Consider the following 17,976-nt stretch of genomic DNA (forward strand, 5'->3'; position numbering starts at 1 on the left):
GTACTGTCAATGCGCTGACCCGCACCGCTGTATTGAGTATAGGATAGGACTTCATTTTTAACAAGCCACAATAGAGCTAATGAAACCTGAAGCAGGCGATTTTTTTTGTCTGTTTTGGAACAGGTTTAAAATCCTATGCTGGAGTTATTTTTCAAAATCTGGCGGGCGGGGGGTGAATCCAGCTAAAACTTTTGACTCGCTAATTAAAACGAGTTTGTCCTTAATCTGAATATTTTACTGTCAAGCTTTTCATATTAAATAACAGCACAAAACACCGTGTACAAAAAAAAAATCGAAATGGAGCAATGCTGCCATCTAGTGTCCTGAACTAGGAATAACATTCTTGCGCAGATTTAACAATAAAATAAAACTGATAGAAGAGTATTATTGTCTTTCCTAAAGTTAAAATAATAATAATAATAATAATAAAATAATAATAATAATAATAATAGTACATGGTAAATAACAGTGCTTCTGTGGAAACTCAAAGTGGAGTACAGTGTAAAAGTTGATGGCTCTTCACCCTCCTGAACTCTCTGCGTTGTTACGGTGGAATCCTCGACACCGATTGGCTCTTTTCGCGTCATCTGCTCTATCCTGATTGTCCGGGAAACTTCTCATCGCTTCCTGTTTCAAGGAGTTATGTCGAGTGGTGTCCCTTTAATCGAAACGAAAACTAGTAAAGCTCTTGGAGCTTTTTACAACTTGTTTGCATCTCAGATACCGGTGAGGAGGAGGAGGAGGGGGGGGTGGGGACGTTGCAAAGTCTGTGTGCAGCTCACATTACTACAGTGCGGACCAGTGGTTTGCTTGGTTTTTCTTCACAGCAACACTGATAAGCCTTTTTGGTGTTGGCAGTTCAGTTTAAGTCGCTCAGTAAGGCGTGTGTGTGCTCCTCGGTTGTTTTGCGTGTAAAGCGTGTATCCCTTTTGTCTCCAGGAGGCGGCGCTGTGAAGCTACCCGTGATGCCCCGTTTCTTTTCAAGATGACCGATCCCTGCGTGTCGAGCGAAGACAGCTGGAGCAGAGTAAGCAGAGCCGGCGGAGAGGCAGCGAAAGATAACGAGCATATCTCGCATAATTAAGATGTTGAAATCGTGTTGTGTGTTATTGTTAACGGGGTGGGGAAAGGCGTAGTAAACCCGAACGAGTATCGTTTTATATTGCACCGTCGTGTCTCAGCCAAATCGAGCCCCTTCAAAGTACTGCGTGTTATTGAAAAACAAATAATACAAATTAAAATAAATAAACAAATAGCACAGCAAGAAGCGCGTTGTGAAAGAAAACCGAGTGCGGACTTTACAAATAAATAGGACTGCTAAAAGAAAATCCACAAGTAACGCACTTTACCGAAGTGTGTGTGTGTGTGTGTGTGTGTGTGATTATTTTGTCATTTAGCGGACGGTTTTATCCAAAGCGACGCAGAGAGACTGGGGTGTGAACTATGCATCAACCACTCACTGCTGCTGCACAGTCTCTTCCAATAGGACCTCGCTTGTTTTGCATCCCATCTAAAGGACGGAGCACAAAGAGGATAAGTGACTTGCTCAGGGTCCCACACAGCGAGCCTATATAGTACATATAAGGTACCCTGCTAGGAAATTGGAAACTTGAGCAAATGCTGCCTGTGAATAAATATCTTAGTTTGCTGGTTTCTTAACATCCTCTTATTTCCTTCCCTTTCAAACTGCTGCTTCAATGAACCAGGCTGACCAGAGCTACAGTGACAATGGATTTGACCCAAGTAAGTGTACTGTGTTTATTTAGCTTGTCATCGTCCTCGATTTTACAAGAGCATAGCCTGCCGTTTGCATGTGAGCCAGGGAAGCTGCTGGCTCCTGACAGATTTGGCAAGCAGCATGGCTAAGGGTTAGGGTTAGGCTTTGCATTGTATGGTTTCTGAATTCATTTAAAATGGCAGTGAATGTGGCACTAACACAAGAGTGTGTTTTTGTCCTTTTTACATCTTATTATAGGGCAGACTATCTCTTAATAAAGCGCACTTGATTTAGACTGCAGGTAAACCTTGTGTTTTTGGACAGTGCTGTTTTGTGCAAAATTACCTACTTGCAGCGCAACATCTTAGCTGTTCTTAGAAAAGTCACCTTGTTTTCTGATCTGTCAGAATTTGGGTGAGATTTTGCTTTCTGTAATACTGTAATTGTAAACCGGTATTACTGGACTCATCACTCTTTATTTTTTTGTTACATTTTGTAGTGTCTTTATTTATTTACTGTTGATGTTTCTGGTTATATTTAGTGTAATATAGCGAATGAACTGTTTTAAGCTTTAAGAATTAGACCTGTTGACATGGTAAATAATATAGAATACTGGCAGCTAATCAGGTAATAGTAGCTAATTAAATATCCATTATCCATCTCTTAAAGTGCTGTTACTTTGTTTTTTTTTAATTTATTTATTTGGTTGTTTATTTTAAATTCCAGCAGTAATAAGGGTGGGGGCACCTTCAATATTAAGAGTTACTGTAATTATCAGGCATGTCTTGGATTGACTGTTGACTCCCCTAAAACCTTTTTTTTTTTTTAAATGTATTTCTGCATGGCAAAGCCACAGTATTCAGTGTTATATTTGTATTTATTTAATGTGTTGCAGCTTTTTTTGCAGACTGTGCAAGGAAAGGGAGTCTAGGGTCCAGAGCTAACAGTGTTGGATCTACAAGTGCATCCTCTGTACCCAACACAGGTAAATCCCTCACTTCTCCGTTCACAGGCTCTGCTTTCCCAGCTGTGACTGGGGGAGATTATTTCAAGAGTGGTGACTCTTACTAATAAGTACAGTTGACTTTCATGACACTGTTCCAGGCTGTTGTCGGATGTTGCCCACATTTAAATTTTAAATATAGTCATATGAAAACATAACTGAAAAAAAGACAAATTCATGAGCTCTTAAAGGCAACATACATGTTTCAGTATGCAGTTGTGAAGAGCCCACACCATCTTTAACAACGTAGTTGAAAACTGCTTTTATTGTGCTACAGGAAAAGGGTTGCGCTGATTTGATTTTACACCTGGCTAAGCACCCTCGCTGTGTCAGGTTTTTTTTCCACCACTGCTTCAATAGGGCTATTTTTAGCTTGGTGTTGGATGATATTAAGACAGTAGATAATTTTATCCCTTGCCCTGCACAGCTAAAGCACCGAGGCGTGGGTGAAACGGAGGGGGGGGGGGGGGAGCCAAATACGTGCATGGTTTTATTTCAACGGGGCCTCAGGGGAATGAAATAAAATTGTATTGGCTCAGAGTCTTCACCCCGGAAATCAGTGCTGTTTAATGTTGTGCCGTGGTTGAGGTGCTGATTTTAATATTCAAATGTTATGTTTTCCAAGGTAGTGGAGGTTAGAACCTCTTTAACCAGGGATTGAAAATCTTTAAACAGAGACAGTTCTGTGTTACTCATTCATTACTACTGCCCTGCCTAAGCTTGCTGTTTTTCTGTATTAAACCCACCTCTTTCTCTCTCGGGAGTTGTAATTTTGCTTTGTGTCGTCCCCCCCCCGTAGCTGAGTGCATGACAGACAATGATTGTTCTTCAACTGCAGATGATGAAGACAGCGATTACCGGCACGAAACATCCTACAAGGAGTCCTACAAAGACCGACGGAGGCAGGCACACACTCAAGCGGAGCAGAAAAGACGAGATGCCATCAAGGTGCGGTGAGCGTGTGCCTCTGAGTGCAATGTGAGAGGCATAGGGAATACTTGCACTGCATCAAGACGTCAGGCAGCATTTAATAGCAGTCTTTCCTGTATGCTAAATATACCATGGATGTGTATCGTGCCATGATGCAGATAAAGACTGCATTTTGAAAAATAAAAAACGTGTCGTCTTGTATCGACGCAAAACATGGAACGTGTGACTCATGGTTTGATCTGCCTGCTGTATCCGATGCGCTCTTTGGTGTTTTCTTAATTAAGCGGTTCAAACCAGGCGATTTCAAAGCAATTTATTCTTTCATTCTTCTTTCCAGAAAGGCTATGATGATCTACAGGCAATCGTTCCAACGTGCCAGCAACAAGACCACTGTATCGGATCGCAGAAAATGAGCAAATCCACGGTCTTGCAGAAAAGTAAGAACAGAAATTGAGCTGATTTGGGGTTTAGGTGCAGATCCTTAGGCTCAGGAAATGCACTTATTATTGTTTGTATGTTTTTATTTTTTTCAGCTATTGACTACATCCAGTTTTTACACAAAGAGAAGAAAAAGCAGGAAGAGGATGTCTCCACTCTTCGGAAGGAAGTCATGGCACTGAAGATTATGAAAGCGTAAGGCTGGTTTATCAGCACTGAGCTAATTTAACAGAGCACACATGTTCACCTGATGTATCCCAGCCTCGTACTGATACTAATCCCGTTCACAGAGAGCAAGACAAATTGAGAAAATTAGGCATTTCAAAATCCAACATGAAATACTGTATGTACTAGTACGATAAACCGAAGACTGGTGTACTGGCTCAACCAATATTTGTTGTGTTACACAATTACAACCAATAAAAAATTATTGCGTATGTTAAATAAAATAGCAGTGGTCACCACAAGTATGGATTTTTTTTTTTTTATTTATTTATTTATTTTTAATTCTCAATCTAAAATTCTAAGTGATGCAAAACTTCTGGCCACAGCTGAGGGTTTGAACTCTGTAATCCTTTATTCTTTGGCTCAGCTGGGCCCGTCATTTCTGAATAGTTTACATACCTTTCTATACGAACAATATTTAGAAGTTTCTGAATTTACAACCACCTTCTATTGTCCCCTGGAGAGGGATTTATTGTACACTGTACACTGCTTTACATTCATGTAGACTATCTAATTGCAGTGAAGCTGTACAATTACAACAGACTTAGAGACAAGCGATCTCAAATCAGGGAATACTAGGAGGTGGCAGCCTGTAGTGTACGTCACACTTCAATTATTACTTCAATCTAGTGGTCTGGAGGTACCCGTAAAGTACATACAAATATCTAGAAAACCTCTAACACAATTGTCTTGCCTCTTGTCTCGCAGTAATTACGAGCAGATTGTGAAAGCCCACCAGAATAATCCCCACCAGGGGAAGGGTCAGGTGTCGGACCAGGTGAAGTTCAGCCTCTTCCAGAACATCATGGACTCTCTGTTCCAGTCCTTCAATTCCGCTATCTCTGTGACGAGCTTCCAGGAGCTCTCTGCCTGTGTCTTCAGCTGGATTGAGGAACACTGCAAACCGCAGGTGAAGCAGGGTGCTCCAAAGCCCAGTATAATGGCTGAAAATTCATTCTCCATTCCGGCTGAAAATTCAGGTGTTACTCTGTGGTGATCTTCTGCGCATCCTCCGAGTGACTCATCCACACGAATTAACGAGTTCAGAACTCTGTGCTGAAGATATTCCGGTGTTATTCCTATGAGATTCAGCCGGAATTCACTAGGAATCTTCGGGCCTGTCTTTTAAAAGTGCTGCGGGATGAACTTCGAAAAGATCCATCTGGATAAGATGAAACTCGACAGACGCCTCTGCCAGTGCTAGTAGGCTTGTTAGGATGGCATTGTAACAAAAACTATTTAAAACTAATATTCATTTCGTGATTTCCTTTCGTTTTCTTCCAGACCCTGCGTGAGATTGTGGTCGGAGTGCTGCGACAGGTAAATAACCAGTTGTACTGAAACAGTGCCGTCCAAGCGGAAGAAGCCGCCGAAGTCGTGGGATGCCTCGATGCCTGGCCGGTCAAGAAGAAACGTTCCAGTTCCACAGAGGAACTGGGTGTAATCCATTTTTATTTTTTTGCTCTCCAAATATACAGAGGTGCTTTTAAAAACCAAAATCTTGCAAAGGCTACTTTTTTTAGTGTTCTGTTATTTCCCATTTTTGAAGTAAACTTGTGTTCCAGTTTCTGAAAAGTTTTGTCGGTTGCTTTTTACCCAGGTTTTGTAGTATCAGGAGTTACAACGGGCAGAATTTAATTTAACGCTTGTGTGCTTTTAATTGATTTACTCTTTCAGAATTGTGTTTTGACTCGATGTTTTACAGATTTAAAGTATAGCCCTTTTTTGTTTTATTACTTTTGAAAATCAAAGGGTTTTATTCACACGAGTAACAAGTTCGCTTCGTTGCAATTGAAACTCATTGGTACTGACCACAGGATCATCCAGTCAGTACGCTGTTTTTAGTTCGTAAAAGATAGCCGGGTTGTTTCTTGATCTCTCAATGCAAAATTCATATTCAGAAAGTGTTTTTACCTGTGGAGTCCTACCCATGTTGAAAATGCAGTACAGTTGGAAGCTGACATTTTGTCTGAATTAGCAGGGATGTTTATTATATGACTAAAATAACGTTTTTTTTTTTTGTTTGTTTTTTTTTTTTTTTGCCGGAGTCATGCCATAAAGTCACTTCTACAAGTGATATAAAAACAGCGCAAGTATTCTTAATGTCTTTGGTAACGTAACTCCAGTACACTCTCAGGAAAAAAGGGATGCTGTTTTTACTGAAGTACAAAGACCTCAAGTTTCATTACACTTCATTTCTGCAAGAATTATATCCTAAACAAAGGGAACAACTTAAAAAAATAAATAAATAAATAGAAAGATAACATCTGTCTCAAGTGATCTACCTTTGTTTGTTTTTTCATCCTACTGTAGGCTTTTCCAAATTGTGAAATCCTACATTTTAGGGTATAGCTTTTGCTTTTTTTTACGATGGTGAAATTTGTCATTTTAAACTGTGAAGCATAATTGTAAGAGTGATCTGTGCGATATTTGGTGCAGTTCTTTTAGTTTTATGTTTGGCAGCAGAAAGAATTGTTAACATTTCGAATTGCCTTATGCGCTTAACTAACATTTAGTAAGATAACAGGAAGCTAGTTTTGCTTGAGAGTCTGGTCGTTCTCGTAACATTTTACATCTTGGTCATTTGTGTCTGAAACGCCTGCTATTTGAATGATATTTTGCTGTGGTAGGGAAAAATAATGCAATTTGTTTTCATAGACCTCAGTGTTTTAATTTCAAGTAAAAAAAAAAAAAGTGAAATATTTTTGTATGAATCAATTTGCAATACATTAAATGCAAGTCCCAGATACATTGTTTCTTTGTTTTTTTTTTTTTAATTATTTATAAAAGATTGAATGCAATTTTCAAATTCAGTGACCAGAAATCCCTTGGTGTATCTACCTTATTCCATGTACCTAGTTCTGCCAGTGCAAATGTAGATTGGTTAATGAAGGAAGTGGACTTGTTAAGTTGGGTTAATGTTCAGATCTATGGCTAACGATTATCTTACATGCTGTGTAGTTAACCCAAGCATGCAATATAGTGCTGTTTTGGTTAGCTGCACTTGGCATTGTGAAAGACAGCTGGTTATTTGGACTTTAATGCCAGATTTCCAAGTGTTTGATTTATTTTGTAATATAAAATAAAGGGAACACGAAACAATGATATGTATATACTTGTCCTAGTAAATTCTAGATAGAGGAAACGTACAGTACAGATGTGTAAAATATCTAAAACAAATTCATTTTGTTGAACAACAAACTTAAATTAGTAAAGAGTAATGCTTCCACCAGTTAACATCCTATTTTTATATTTTCATTCTGTGTGTTTGTATAGTGTTTTTAAAAAGCAATTAAGACAGTCACTTCTGGATTTTTTGAAGGACAGGGCTGTTGTTAATAAATAAAAAAAAAATAATGTACATAACTGAAATAGAATTGTTTTGAAGAAGAGAAACACTATTCCTTTCAATAACAACCCCTCTCCATTTTTTATTTCAACCAAGACAAAAAAGCTTCTTTACACTCATCAATTTTCCCTGTGTGAAGAATTCAAGCAACAAGGTAACTCCCGGCAGGTTCACAGTTTGCCTGGTGTTTCAGTGATTTGGAAACCTAGTCATTGTAACTGAAAATTCAAAGGGCACCAGTGGTACAGGTACAATAGCTTGATCTTCACTGTGCAATTCTAATGCCTTGCTTTCACTGTTCTGCTCAGAACAGTTTGGTTTCCAAGCAGCACAGGATTATGAATGGCACCAGCAGCCAATCAGTGTAATCTGTGTCCATTAGAAGCACAGCTGTACAGCTCTGGCCAAAGGTTTTGCATGACCCTATAGAATTTACTCAGTTTGCTTCATAAAGTCAGATGAGACCTGCTGAATGTTACGTCAACATACAGAATCACACACGCTCTGTAGTTTGCCAGATACGAAAATCTTGACAAATTGAAAAATGTGAGATCTAACATGAAATGCTGCACTACCATTTGATTTTGCGATAGACTTTGATGTAGTTTGATTATATGATAAATAAAAGATTAAAATGATGTTCATATACTAAAATTCTCCTGGCCTTGGTTGTATGGTTTAAAAACCCTTTGTTTTGCAAGTGCAAAGAAAGCAGAAGCACACATTAGGCAGTCACTTTGCCATCTTCATCAGTTTCTACTCCCAACTTCCTCCCTAGATTTAAAAGTAACTCTGTTTCATGTTTCCTTATAGAAAGAACAGCATCTTTATCAAGCAGTTTACACAATCCTAAATACAGCTAACACCCACAAGAAAATAAAAATGCATAGTTACATTAATAAAATGTTTGATCTTTTAACTGTGAAGCATTAAAAAAAAAAAAAAAGTTTCAAATTAGCCAGGTAAAAAGAAAGTACTTCAAATGTGCTGTATACTCAACCAGAAAGTGCTTCTTGTTTTCAGGATAACCCTCTAGAACTGCCTCTGTTATATTGTTCGTCTGTGGGGAAGTTATAATTAAATCAGGTCACATAATTAATCTTTTCATACTTAAACAACCACAGTAAAGCCTGCAGCCAAATACATTAAAATGAATTCTCATGGCATAGTGCGTGTATCACAATGGACTCATGTTTCCAAGGCCATGTTGTGAGGGTTTTTTTTTTTTTTTTTTTTTTTTTTTAAACAGGTTTTATTTATTCAGATTTACAGAAAAAGCCTCAAAAACGATTTTGAGACCACATTGTGAAAGGGATTACATCAAATCGACGATGTGAAACGTTTGGCCATAGCTGGAGTTTGAAAGTAAATTGAATTCACATTACACCATTGCTTTTGTTATATGTAGTGGCGTTGACACACACCCAGTTCTCTCCAGTCCCACCAAGGCAGCGACAGCAATCTTCCTGACATATTGTGAGGGATTTTAAAGCAGACACCTGCTTTTTCCTCCAGATCTCTTTGCACCAAACTGTATTCTATTTAGGGATGTCAGTAAAATGGTCAATACATCATCCCTTAGGAGAAAACTCAAGCAGGATTAATAGACCTGAGGACTGGCATGATTAAAGATCCATCACAGTCACGATCATTCAAATTGACTCCAAATTATAAGACAATCAACAGAGAAGTCGGTTTATAATGTTCTGAATAAATGCGCATGGGTTCCACTGTGAGATGCACGCTGTATTCTTGAAATGAGAATTATACAAAAAGTAAACCAGTCCCCAAAATCTATACCAAACAAGTCTTTAATCAGAGTCCACATCAAAACCAATTACAGAAAAAAGAAATCCACAGTTACATAATTTTTTTGTACACATTTACTGTAGATATCACACTTTAAATCAGCCAGCACCCCTTTTATCAACGAGCTGGCACTGCTAATGCAATATATTAAATCTAGTCACAGACTAAATTCAAACCACAGCCAATCTCCAGGAACAGCAGAGAAACTGCATCTCTATTACACTAAATAATCAATCACTGAATAAACCACTTTGTTTTTTATACAACACAATAAAAACAGGTTTATTTTTTATTACAGCTGCTTCTCAAAAAAAAAATGTATCCAGCTATTTCTCTGCATCATGATTTTAGGCTCATTTGACGATTATTATTATTTTATTTTTTACTATTAACCATTATAAAAATCTTCGATTCTAGGTAAACTGCAATTTTTTACATGCTCAAAATTGAGACACTGATTTTTCAGTCTTTATGAAACACGGCAGTTAAAAACAGAGGTTGTAACATACATCCTGACAGCTACTGAATGCACGCTGCTGGAATATTCCCGTAAGACAAACAACACCACGAGGGTGCACTAGACACATATTCCTAACAGAAAAAGGGCATCTTAATAAAAGCTGTATGTAAGCATGCCGTCTAAAAGGACGGCATCTTCATCAAGTACAGAATGTGGTTTTGCAACACTTCGACTGGCAAGTGGTGTCTGTGCTTCTCATTGAGATTCAAGCAGCTCAATAGCTAAAAAGTATTCCTTAATTCAAATGCATACACATCGAGCTCTAGCACAAATCTGCGGCCTGTTGCTGTCAATTAAGAACAGGAGCAGACATCAAAATACATGTGTTGTGTTAAACGGGCCAAGCTACAAGTACAATCTGCATCGCACCACAGTCAATACTGTACAGCAAAAAAGCAAAATCAACCAAGCCTATAAAAAATGACCAGAATTCAAGAATATCATTTCAGCCCTTTCACCCCTGAGAAATGCAGAAGCTCCTGGCATTAATATCAGCTATTTGCGGAAGGGTTAAGCAGACAGATCCCCAGCAGCAACATTAACGGATTGCAGAATAAACCGAGCGAGAATTCTCTAAATGAATTCTATTCCAAGCAGGGTGTGACTTGTCAAGGGTTCTGTTAAGGGTCAACGATCATTATGTTGCAAAGTGCTAGAAACCTGCATGCTTTAAAACAAATCTAGGCACTTTAATTAGAAAGAAAAAGATAAATAAATAAAAAAAACACACACACACACACACACACACACACACTTTATTGCTAAGCTGTAACAAATATGCAACAAAGAATATTTGCATTTATAGTAATATATTTTGCCAAACACGATTTAGGCTAGTTTTTTTAATCAAAAGACAATATATATTGATAAGTCCAGATGGTACAAAAAGGATTTGCTCTCTATATCTAGAACTTCTCCTGGTTGCTTTCTGCACTGTGGATCATCTTATTAAAATTGACTTTAGATACATAATTGGAAAAAAAAAAACTATTTAAAATGAACTGAAGCAACACCTTTTAAGACAAAAGCCTTTAAAACAGGAGAAACAGGTTGAAAGAAAAACGCTTTACTACACCAACAAGCCGTCTGCATCGATTGCTCAATAGCTCAACTTTCAACTTCCAATACTTGCAAGTTGTTTTGTTTTGCATACCTATAAAAAAAAATAATAAAAAAAGGGGGGGGGGGGGTTCCTACATCATTTCCAGTAGCAAAGATGTCCAAGGGAAGACATCAGGTCATGCCGTTGTGCATTTTAGATTTAAATAACACTTTTGCAGTCATAAAAAAAAAAAAAATTGTGCGAGCTACAGCAGCTGTTGCCTGATCTTCCTTGAGGTGGCAGATACAACAGCTGTATAACATACATGCATATTCAAAAGTCAGAAATACTGTTAGAGTGTATAAGAAATAATTGGGTACAATCCATTTTTTTTTTTTTCCATGTTGCTTTATATCTACCTGTCGCAAAGGTGATGACACTTGGTTGGGGGTATTCAATTTGATTTACTCTGTACTGCAGTAAGCCTGGGTAGAGGGTTTCTGTGTCTATGACACGTATCTTTCAACGGTTTTGCAAATTGTAGGCACTACTACCATTGTTTCTGGCTATCAGTAAACAACTTTAAAAAAAAAAAAAATAATAATAATAATAATAATAATAATAATAATAATAATAATAACAATATCAAGCAACTCTTGCAACTAAGCTGAAAAAAAGCACAAAATAACCAACACTACGACATATGACATATCACTGCAACAGATGCAAAGCTAAATATTGCATCTCTATTTGTGCTAAATATTGCATTCCCTATTATTTGATAATGATACTGCAACTTTAGTACTCATTTTATGTTTAATAAAAGTGTTCAAGTGTAATAAAATGTCAGTTTTTCCAGAAAGTGCTTTCACAGACATACACAAACACACACCTACCAGGTGTTAAGCCTCATTCAAGTGGGAGATTCACCAAGCAAACGTACAGTAGCGCAAAGGAAAAACAGGTCTTAGCAATGGAGCTCAGTAGGTCTATCTGGGTTAGGTACTGCAATTAATATATTGTCAGCCTCCTGCATGACCTACAGCCAACTCTTGCTGTAGTCTTTGCTATGTACGCATGAGCTCCAGGTGTAAGCATGATCAGGTCTCAGTTTGGTTAACAGAAGTTTTACTGTATCCTTCACTTCACAATTTTAAACCCACGACCCAACGTCATGTTGTTCAGTGCTGTTTTAATGCTACTGCTCATTTTGCTGTATTCAAGCGCTCACGTTGACATGTTTAAAAAAAAACGACAAAATAACAAAAACGTACTGGCCCAATCCTCACATAGCAAAACATCAGCGTTTCAGAACAGACTCTGAGAGTTCTCGATTCACACACTGGCCGTACTAGTAAGAACACTTCAGAAGTTTATACACCCAGTAGCTAGAAGTGTTCATTCGCAAGTGGTGATGTTCACCTATAACCCAATTCCTAAGGGGGACAGTAACTAGACCCCAACCGCATTCTCTTTCCCACAAAGCTGGGTCCCATGTACCTCTCACACAAACAAGAGATTGTCTTTAAATAGGACACTTGCCTTTTGTTTCTCTTACAGAAGTATTACCAACTTGAAACAAAAAAGGCTTGGTAGTAAAAGGGTTGTCCTGTCCGGGGTGGCCCCCCCCCCATCTCCCATCTCCCTCCCTCCCACCCATCGTGTAGGGCTTTCGCCGAGGCAGATCCATTTCCCTCCCATACCCTCCCCCCCCATCTGGGTTTAGAGGGTAGAGGGGGGGGGGTAGAGTATGGGGGTGGGTAGGGGCGCGTGTCCCCCCCCCCCAGGGGGGGTCCCAGCTCTAGAGTTCCCCCCTACCCAGGCATCCGTGGATCTCCCTCCCCCCCCAATCTCCGAGAGGTAGGCCCCCCTTCACCCTCCCCCTCCCATCCCCCACCCCCCCCTCTCCCCCTCCCCCCCCCCCGAGGGTATCAGGGAGATCTCCCATCTCCCTCCCCCCCCCCCCATCTCCCAGGGGAGGTGGTTTAGAGGGTAGAGGGTCCCATCTAGGGGAGGAGGGGGGGGTAGATCCCCCCATCCCCCCCCCCAGGTAGAGGATGGGGGGGGGGTAGAGGGTATAGAGGGGGTATCCCCAGGCCCAGGGAGGGGGGTCCACCCTCGCCCAGAGGCCCTCCCCCCCCCACCCATCTCCCTTCTCCGGGGTGGAGGGGGTGTTGTAGAGGGTAGAGGGAGGGGGGGTCCCCCCCCAGTAGTGGGGGGGGGGGGAGGTTAAGAGGTAGAGGGATGGTGGAGGGGGGGGTAGAGGTAGAGGGAGGGGGGGGTGGTAGAGGGTACTCCCTCTCCCTCCCCCATCTCCCCTCCCGAGGGGGGTTGGGGGTGGCATTTAGAGGGAGGGGGGTGGGTAGAGGTTAGGGAGGGGTGTGGGTAGAGGGTAGAGGGGGGGGGGGGGGTGAGGTAGAGGGAGAGGGGGAAGTGGTAGGAGGGGAAGGGGGGGTAGGTTGGGGGCGGGTAGAGTTTTCGTTTCAACGCCAATTACTTTATATCATGGGAGGCAATGATGAGTCGCAATTCACATTAGTGGGGTTTCTAAATTCTTTTTCAGGGAGCAGTGGCGATAGGTAGGATGAGAATAAGCGATGATGCTTCGTACTTCACAGTGATAAGAAAACGCAACCGAAAAAGCAAGATTGGTCACCGCAACGATCATCACACACAAACAACAGCATAATGATATGCGGACATTTACTGAACAACATCCCACGCGTGTTGAAAAACAAGCTACTGTTTTCTCAGGAAGTTGGACAGAAACCCTGAAGCGGAATGTTGCTGCTGCTGGCCACTCCCTCCACCCTGAGAACCAATCGGATCAATCTGGTTAAGTTCAGACTGGTCCAGCATTTCAAAATCATCCCCTTCCCCATCAGTGTCCAGTTCAGAGCTGGACTGCTTGCGGTAGCCTCTAGGGGGCATCCTCTGGGGATCGTCTCTCCAGGCAGGGTCCTGCACAGCTCCGACCAGGGCTGCCTGAATCATGTTGCTGGCTATGATCCCAGCGATGTCATTGGTGAAGTCGTGAGCAGGTGGAAGGCCACTAAGGGACAGCTCTGCATCGACGTCTTCTTGGTCCGAGTACATGCACGCTTCCTCCTGGGTCAGGGATCTGTAGGGTACATTGGGGATCCCGATGCTGGTGTCGTCATCGTCGTCCAGCAGGGTGGCGTCGGGATTGATGGAAGGAAAATCTGGAAGATCTCTGGCAAACGATTCTTCAGGATCGCTGTGGCGGTCCAGATCTAAAAATGAGGAAAAATAACTTCTTAGATATATTAATACATTTTAAAAAAATGGCCAGGGCCAGGTAGTGATCATTTATGTTGTTTCGGTTTTTTCTTTACCAATCGTGGTCCCCACTTCCACATAACTTATAAAGGTCTTGAAAACGTGTTTAAAATGTATACATACGGTATTGGTCCAATAAAAGGTATACTTTTTTTTTTTTTTTTTAAAGGCAGACTGTTCATCATATGAAAACACCACAAATATATTCTAAATTACCCTCTGATCCCTCTGTGAGTGGCGTTTGTCCCCTGGACAGATTAAACGTCCCGTTGTCTGTGTAAGACACTTCAACATCTGAGTGCTCCGAGTCAGTGATTGCCAGCTCCCTAGCCACCAGTGAATCATCAAGCTGGTTTGGAAACAAAGAAAATATCCAGCATTAGTAAAACTGCTCTGGGGTTGGGAAACTCAATATATAACCCTACAGTTGTTCCCAACCCTATGCTCCTGGATCCAGGTGTTTGTTTCGACTTGAAGAATATAACTTAAACTAGTCACATTTTGAAGAAAAACTTTTCCTCTGTCAGATTCATACAAAACACGTATGCAACGTTTAACACTGGTTGATGGTTCGTATAAAACTTCCGGTTCATTTTTTTAAAAAAGTTTAAACATGCAAGTATGTAACATGGAGCAAATGATGGCTTTCAAGGGAGGGGGGAAAAATAAACACATCTACAGATTTGTTTTTACTTTTATACCTAGAATATTACTATTGCTGAAACAACAAGCAAAAGAAAGCAGAATCTGTTTTGGGAGGTGCAGACTATTTATTTAATAAGTGCAGATGTTACCTTGACTCACTGTAGGATAATTAAAAGACCATTTAGTGCAAGAAGAGGCTGTTCAGCAGCAGGAGTACTGCTTCAAGCCAATTTTTTTTTTTTTTTTTTTTTTACCTTTGGACAAAAAGCAGCCAGTTCCTCTTCACTGTCACTTCTATCTGCCACAGGCCCCTGACGAAACGGTTTGCGATGCACTGCGTTCAGAACACACAAAGGGGTTATTCCACTGGAACCAAAACTGTTTGCGATGCACTGCGTTCAGAACACACAAAGGAGTTATTCCACTGGAACCAAAACTGTTTGCGATGCACTGCGTTCAGAACACACAAAGGAGTTATTCCACTGGAACCAAAACTGTTTGCGATGCACTGCGTTCAGAACACACAAAGGGGTTATTCCACTGGAATAGATTCTGACGTTTCCGAATTACGTGTGGTTTAAAAAGCTAAATCCCCAAATTGTAGCCGGACTCACTTTGTCTTTCTTTCCGCTTCGACATCATGTACCCACGCACGCTGAAATCCAGCCGCAGAAGGGCAGGCTCCAGCCGGGTGTGGATTCGCTGGCCCACCCTGTGATAAACAGCCAGGGGCCACAGCAGAACTGAAAGCACTGGAGAAGCAAAGAGATCAAAAACACAACTTTAGCTGAGTTTGTGTCAGTGCTGTCGGGCTCAGATACACACCCAACCCTGACACAGCGGTTACTGTTATTTAGCTATTTGGCAGACGCCTTTATGCAAAGTGTACAGTGTATAAAGCTTTTGACAAAGTCCCGCACAAAAGATTAATTCTCAAACTGAACGCTGTTGGGATTCAAGGAAACGCATGTACATGGATTAGGGAGTGGTTAACATGTAGAAAACAGAAAGTACTGATTAGAGGAAAAACCTCAGAATGGAGTGTGGTAACCAGTGGTGTACCACAGGGATCAGTATTAGGTCCTCTGCTATTCCTAATCTACATTAATGATTTAGATTCTGGTATAGTAAGCAAACTTGTTAAATTTGCAGACGACACAAAAGTAGGAGGAGTGGCAAACACTGTTGCAGCAGCAAAGGTCATTCAAAATGATCTAGACAAGATTCAGAACTGGGCAGACACATGACAAATGACATTTAATAGAGAAAAGTGTAAGGTACTGCACGCAGGAAATAAAAATGTACATTATAAATATCATATGGGAGATATTGAAATTGGAGAAGGAATCTATGAAAAAGACCTAGGAGTTTTTGTTGACTCAGAAATGTCTTCATCTAGGCAATGTGGGGAAGCTATAAAAAAGGCTAACAAGATGCTCGGATACATTGTGAAAAGTGTTGAATTTAAATCAAGGGAAGTAATGTTAAAACTGTACAATGCACTTGTAAGACCTCATCTTGAATATTGTGTGCAGTTCTGGTCACCTCGCTATAAAAAAGATATTGCTGCTCTAGAAAGAGTGCAAAGAAGAGCGACCAGAATTATTCCGGGCTTAAAAGGCATGTCATATGCAGACAGGCTAAAAGAATTGAATCTGTTCAGCCTTGAACAAAGAAGACTACGTGGCGACCTAATTCAAGCATTCAAAATTCTAAAAGGTATTGACAGTGTCGACCCAAGGGACTTTTTCAGCCTGAAAAAAGAAACAAGGACCAGGGGTCACAAATGGAGTTTAGAAAAAGGGGCATTCAGAACAGAAAATAGGAGACACTTTTTTACACAGAGAATTGTGAGGGTCTGGAATCAACTCCCCAGTAATGTTGTTGAAGCTGACACCCTGGGATCCTTCAAGAAGCTGCTTGATGAGATTTTGGGATCAATAAGCTACTAACAACCAAACGAGCAAGATGGGCCGAATGGCCTCCTCTCGTTTGTAAACTTTCTTATGTTCTTATGTTCTAGCTGTTACAAGGCAGTAAAGGGTCACAATGCAAGCTTAACATTGCAGTGTAGCTGGCAGCAAGTACTAATAATGCTACTACAACACAATATGAACGAGGATGCAACAATTTATGATTACAAATTATATATACAGTGATACATTACTAGTGCAACAGTGCAAGGATAGTGCATTGGCTGATGATCTAGTAATGTGGTGTTACTGGAGCATTCTATCAGTGCCACAAATTAGAAATATTGTATGTATAATTTATTAAAGGACTGCCGCTTATCTTCTGCGTTGTCCAGTTAAAGAAGTACAATGAGAATCGTTTTCAAACTGGGCGACAAGAAACAGATTCAATAGTACTCTTTGGCTCACTGAGTTTTAAATGCAGCGTCTGGAGGTGACAATGCAGTGCAATCTTGTAATCCAATGCAAGACCCGACCTAATCTTCCATTGCATCCATACATTTTTAACACTGCATTGTAAGGGTTTGCCAGGTTTCAATGCCTATTGTGAACCGGAGTGGAAGGGCTTTACTTACAAATGAAGTATGAAAGCAGAAACCCTGGAACACAGCGGCCCAGCCCTGCCGAGAACATGAGGAATCCGCAGACTAAAAGACAAAACTGAGAAAAAAAACAAATGCTTCTATGAGAATTCATAAAAGCCTTGGATCAACACAATTAATTTTTTTCTAAATATAATTTGCAAACATGTTGACCTCACAGTGTGTATGTGTGAGTGTATATATAGAGTGATAAGAAAGTAAGTTTATCACATCAATGACATCCTTACATACTCATCCCTGTCATGGCTCATAATTTAATAAGAGGAACGACCATTCAGTATCGTCTTCTCTAATATATATATATATTTTTAAAGAGGCATGTATGATCTATAATGAATTACTAATTAAATTACAGTATTACAGTTTTTACCTTGCCAGGATTGTGTTGTTTGAAATGCGCCAGGTTTTGTGCAAAAGACGCTC

The 17,976-nt window shown here is 40.4% G+C and overlaps 2 protein-coding genes across 9 annotated transcripts in view; one reads left to right on the forward strand and one right to left on the reverse strand.

The window, feature by feature from the left end:
• The first annotated feature begins 599 nt into the window (after positions 1 to 599).
• LOC121324072 (max-like protein X) lies at positions 600 to 7,060 on the forward strand. Of its 7 annotated transcripts, XM_041265521.1 has the most exons (9): positions 635 to 726; positions 940 to 1,027; positions 1,707 to 1,743; positions 2,613 to 2,702; positions 3,520 to 3,668; positions 3,988 to 4,087; positions 4,184 to 4,283; positions 5,022 to 5,223; positions 5,598 to 7,060. In XM_041265521.1, the coding sequence occupies exons 2-9, from the start codon at positions 986 to 988 to the stop codon at positions 5,652 to 5,654; spliced, it is 777 nt and encodes a 258-aa protein (XP_041121455.1). In that variant the 5' UTR covers positions 635 to 726; positions 940 to 985; the 3' UTR covers positions 5,655 to 7,060. The 7 variants fall into 7 exon arrangements, with proteins under 7 accessions (XP_041121451.1, XP_041121452.1, XP_041121454.1 ...); XM_041265517.1 differs by lacking the exon at positions 940 to 1,027 and having other exon boundaries at positions 600 to 726; XM_041265518.1 differs by lacking the exon at positions 940 to 1,027 and having other exon boundaries at positions 600 to 726; positions 2,625 to 2,702.
• A 6,459-nt stretch (positions 7,061 to 13,519) lies between these two features.
• LOC121324068 (reticulophagy regulator 3-like) overlaps positions 13,520 to 17,976 on the reverse strand; it is a 7,315-nt gene continuing 2,858 nt past the window's right edge. For both annotated transcript variants that reach the window (XM_041265513.1, XM_041265512.1), the window contains exons 5-10: positions 17,924 to 17,976; positions 17,527 to 17,611; positions 15,593 to 15,730; positions 15,233 to 15,312; positions 14,550 to 14,682; positions 13,520 to 14,287 (exon numbers count right to left, since the gene is read on the reverse strand). The exon at positions 17,924 to 17,976 is cut by the window's right edge and continues 74 nt beyond it. In XM_041265513.1, the coding sequence (XP_041121447.1) occupies positions 13,773 to 14,287; positions 14,550 to 14,682; positions 15,233 to 15,312; positions 15,593 to 15,730; positions 17,527 to 17,611; positions 17,924 to 17,976 (1,004 nt within the window). In that variant the 3' untranslated portion in view covers positions 13,520 to 13,772. The remainder of the gene's footprint in view (positions 14,288 to 14,549; positions 14,683 to 15,232; positions 15,313 to 15,592; positions 15,731 to 17,526; positions 17,612 to 17,923) is intronic.

The sequence above is a fragment of the Polyodon spathula genome, chromosome 12, assembly GCF_017654505.1.
Source record: "Polyodon spathula isolate WHYD16114869_AA chromosome 12, ASM1765450v1, whole genome shotgun sequence".
Lineage (NCBI taxonomy): Eukaryota > Metazoa > Chordata > Actinopteri > Acipenseriformes > Polyodontidae > Polyodon > Polyodon spathula.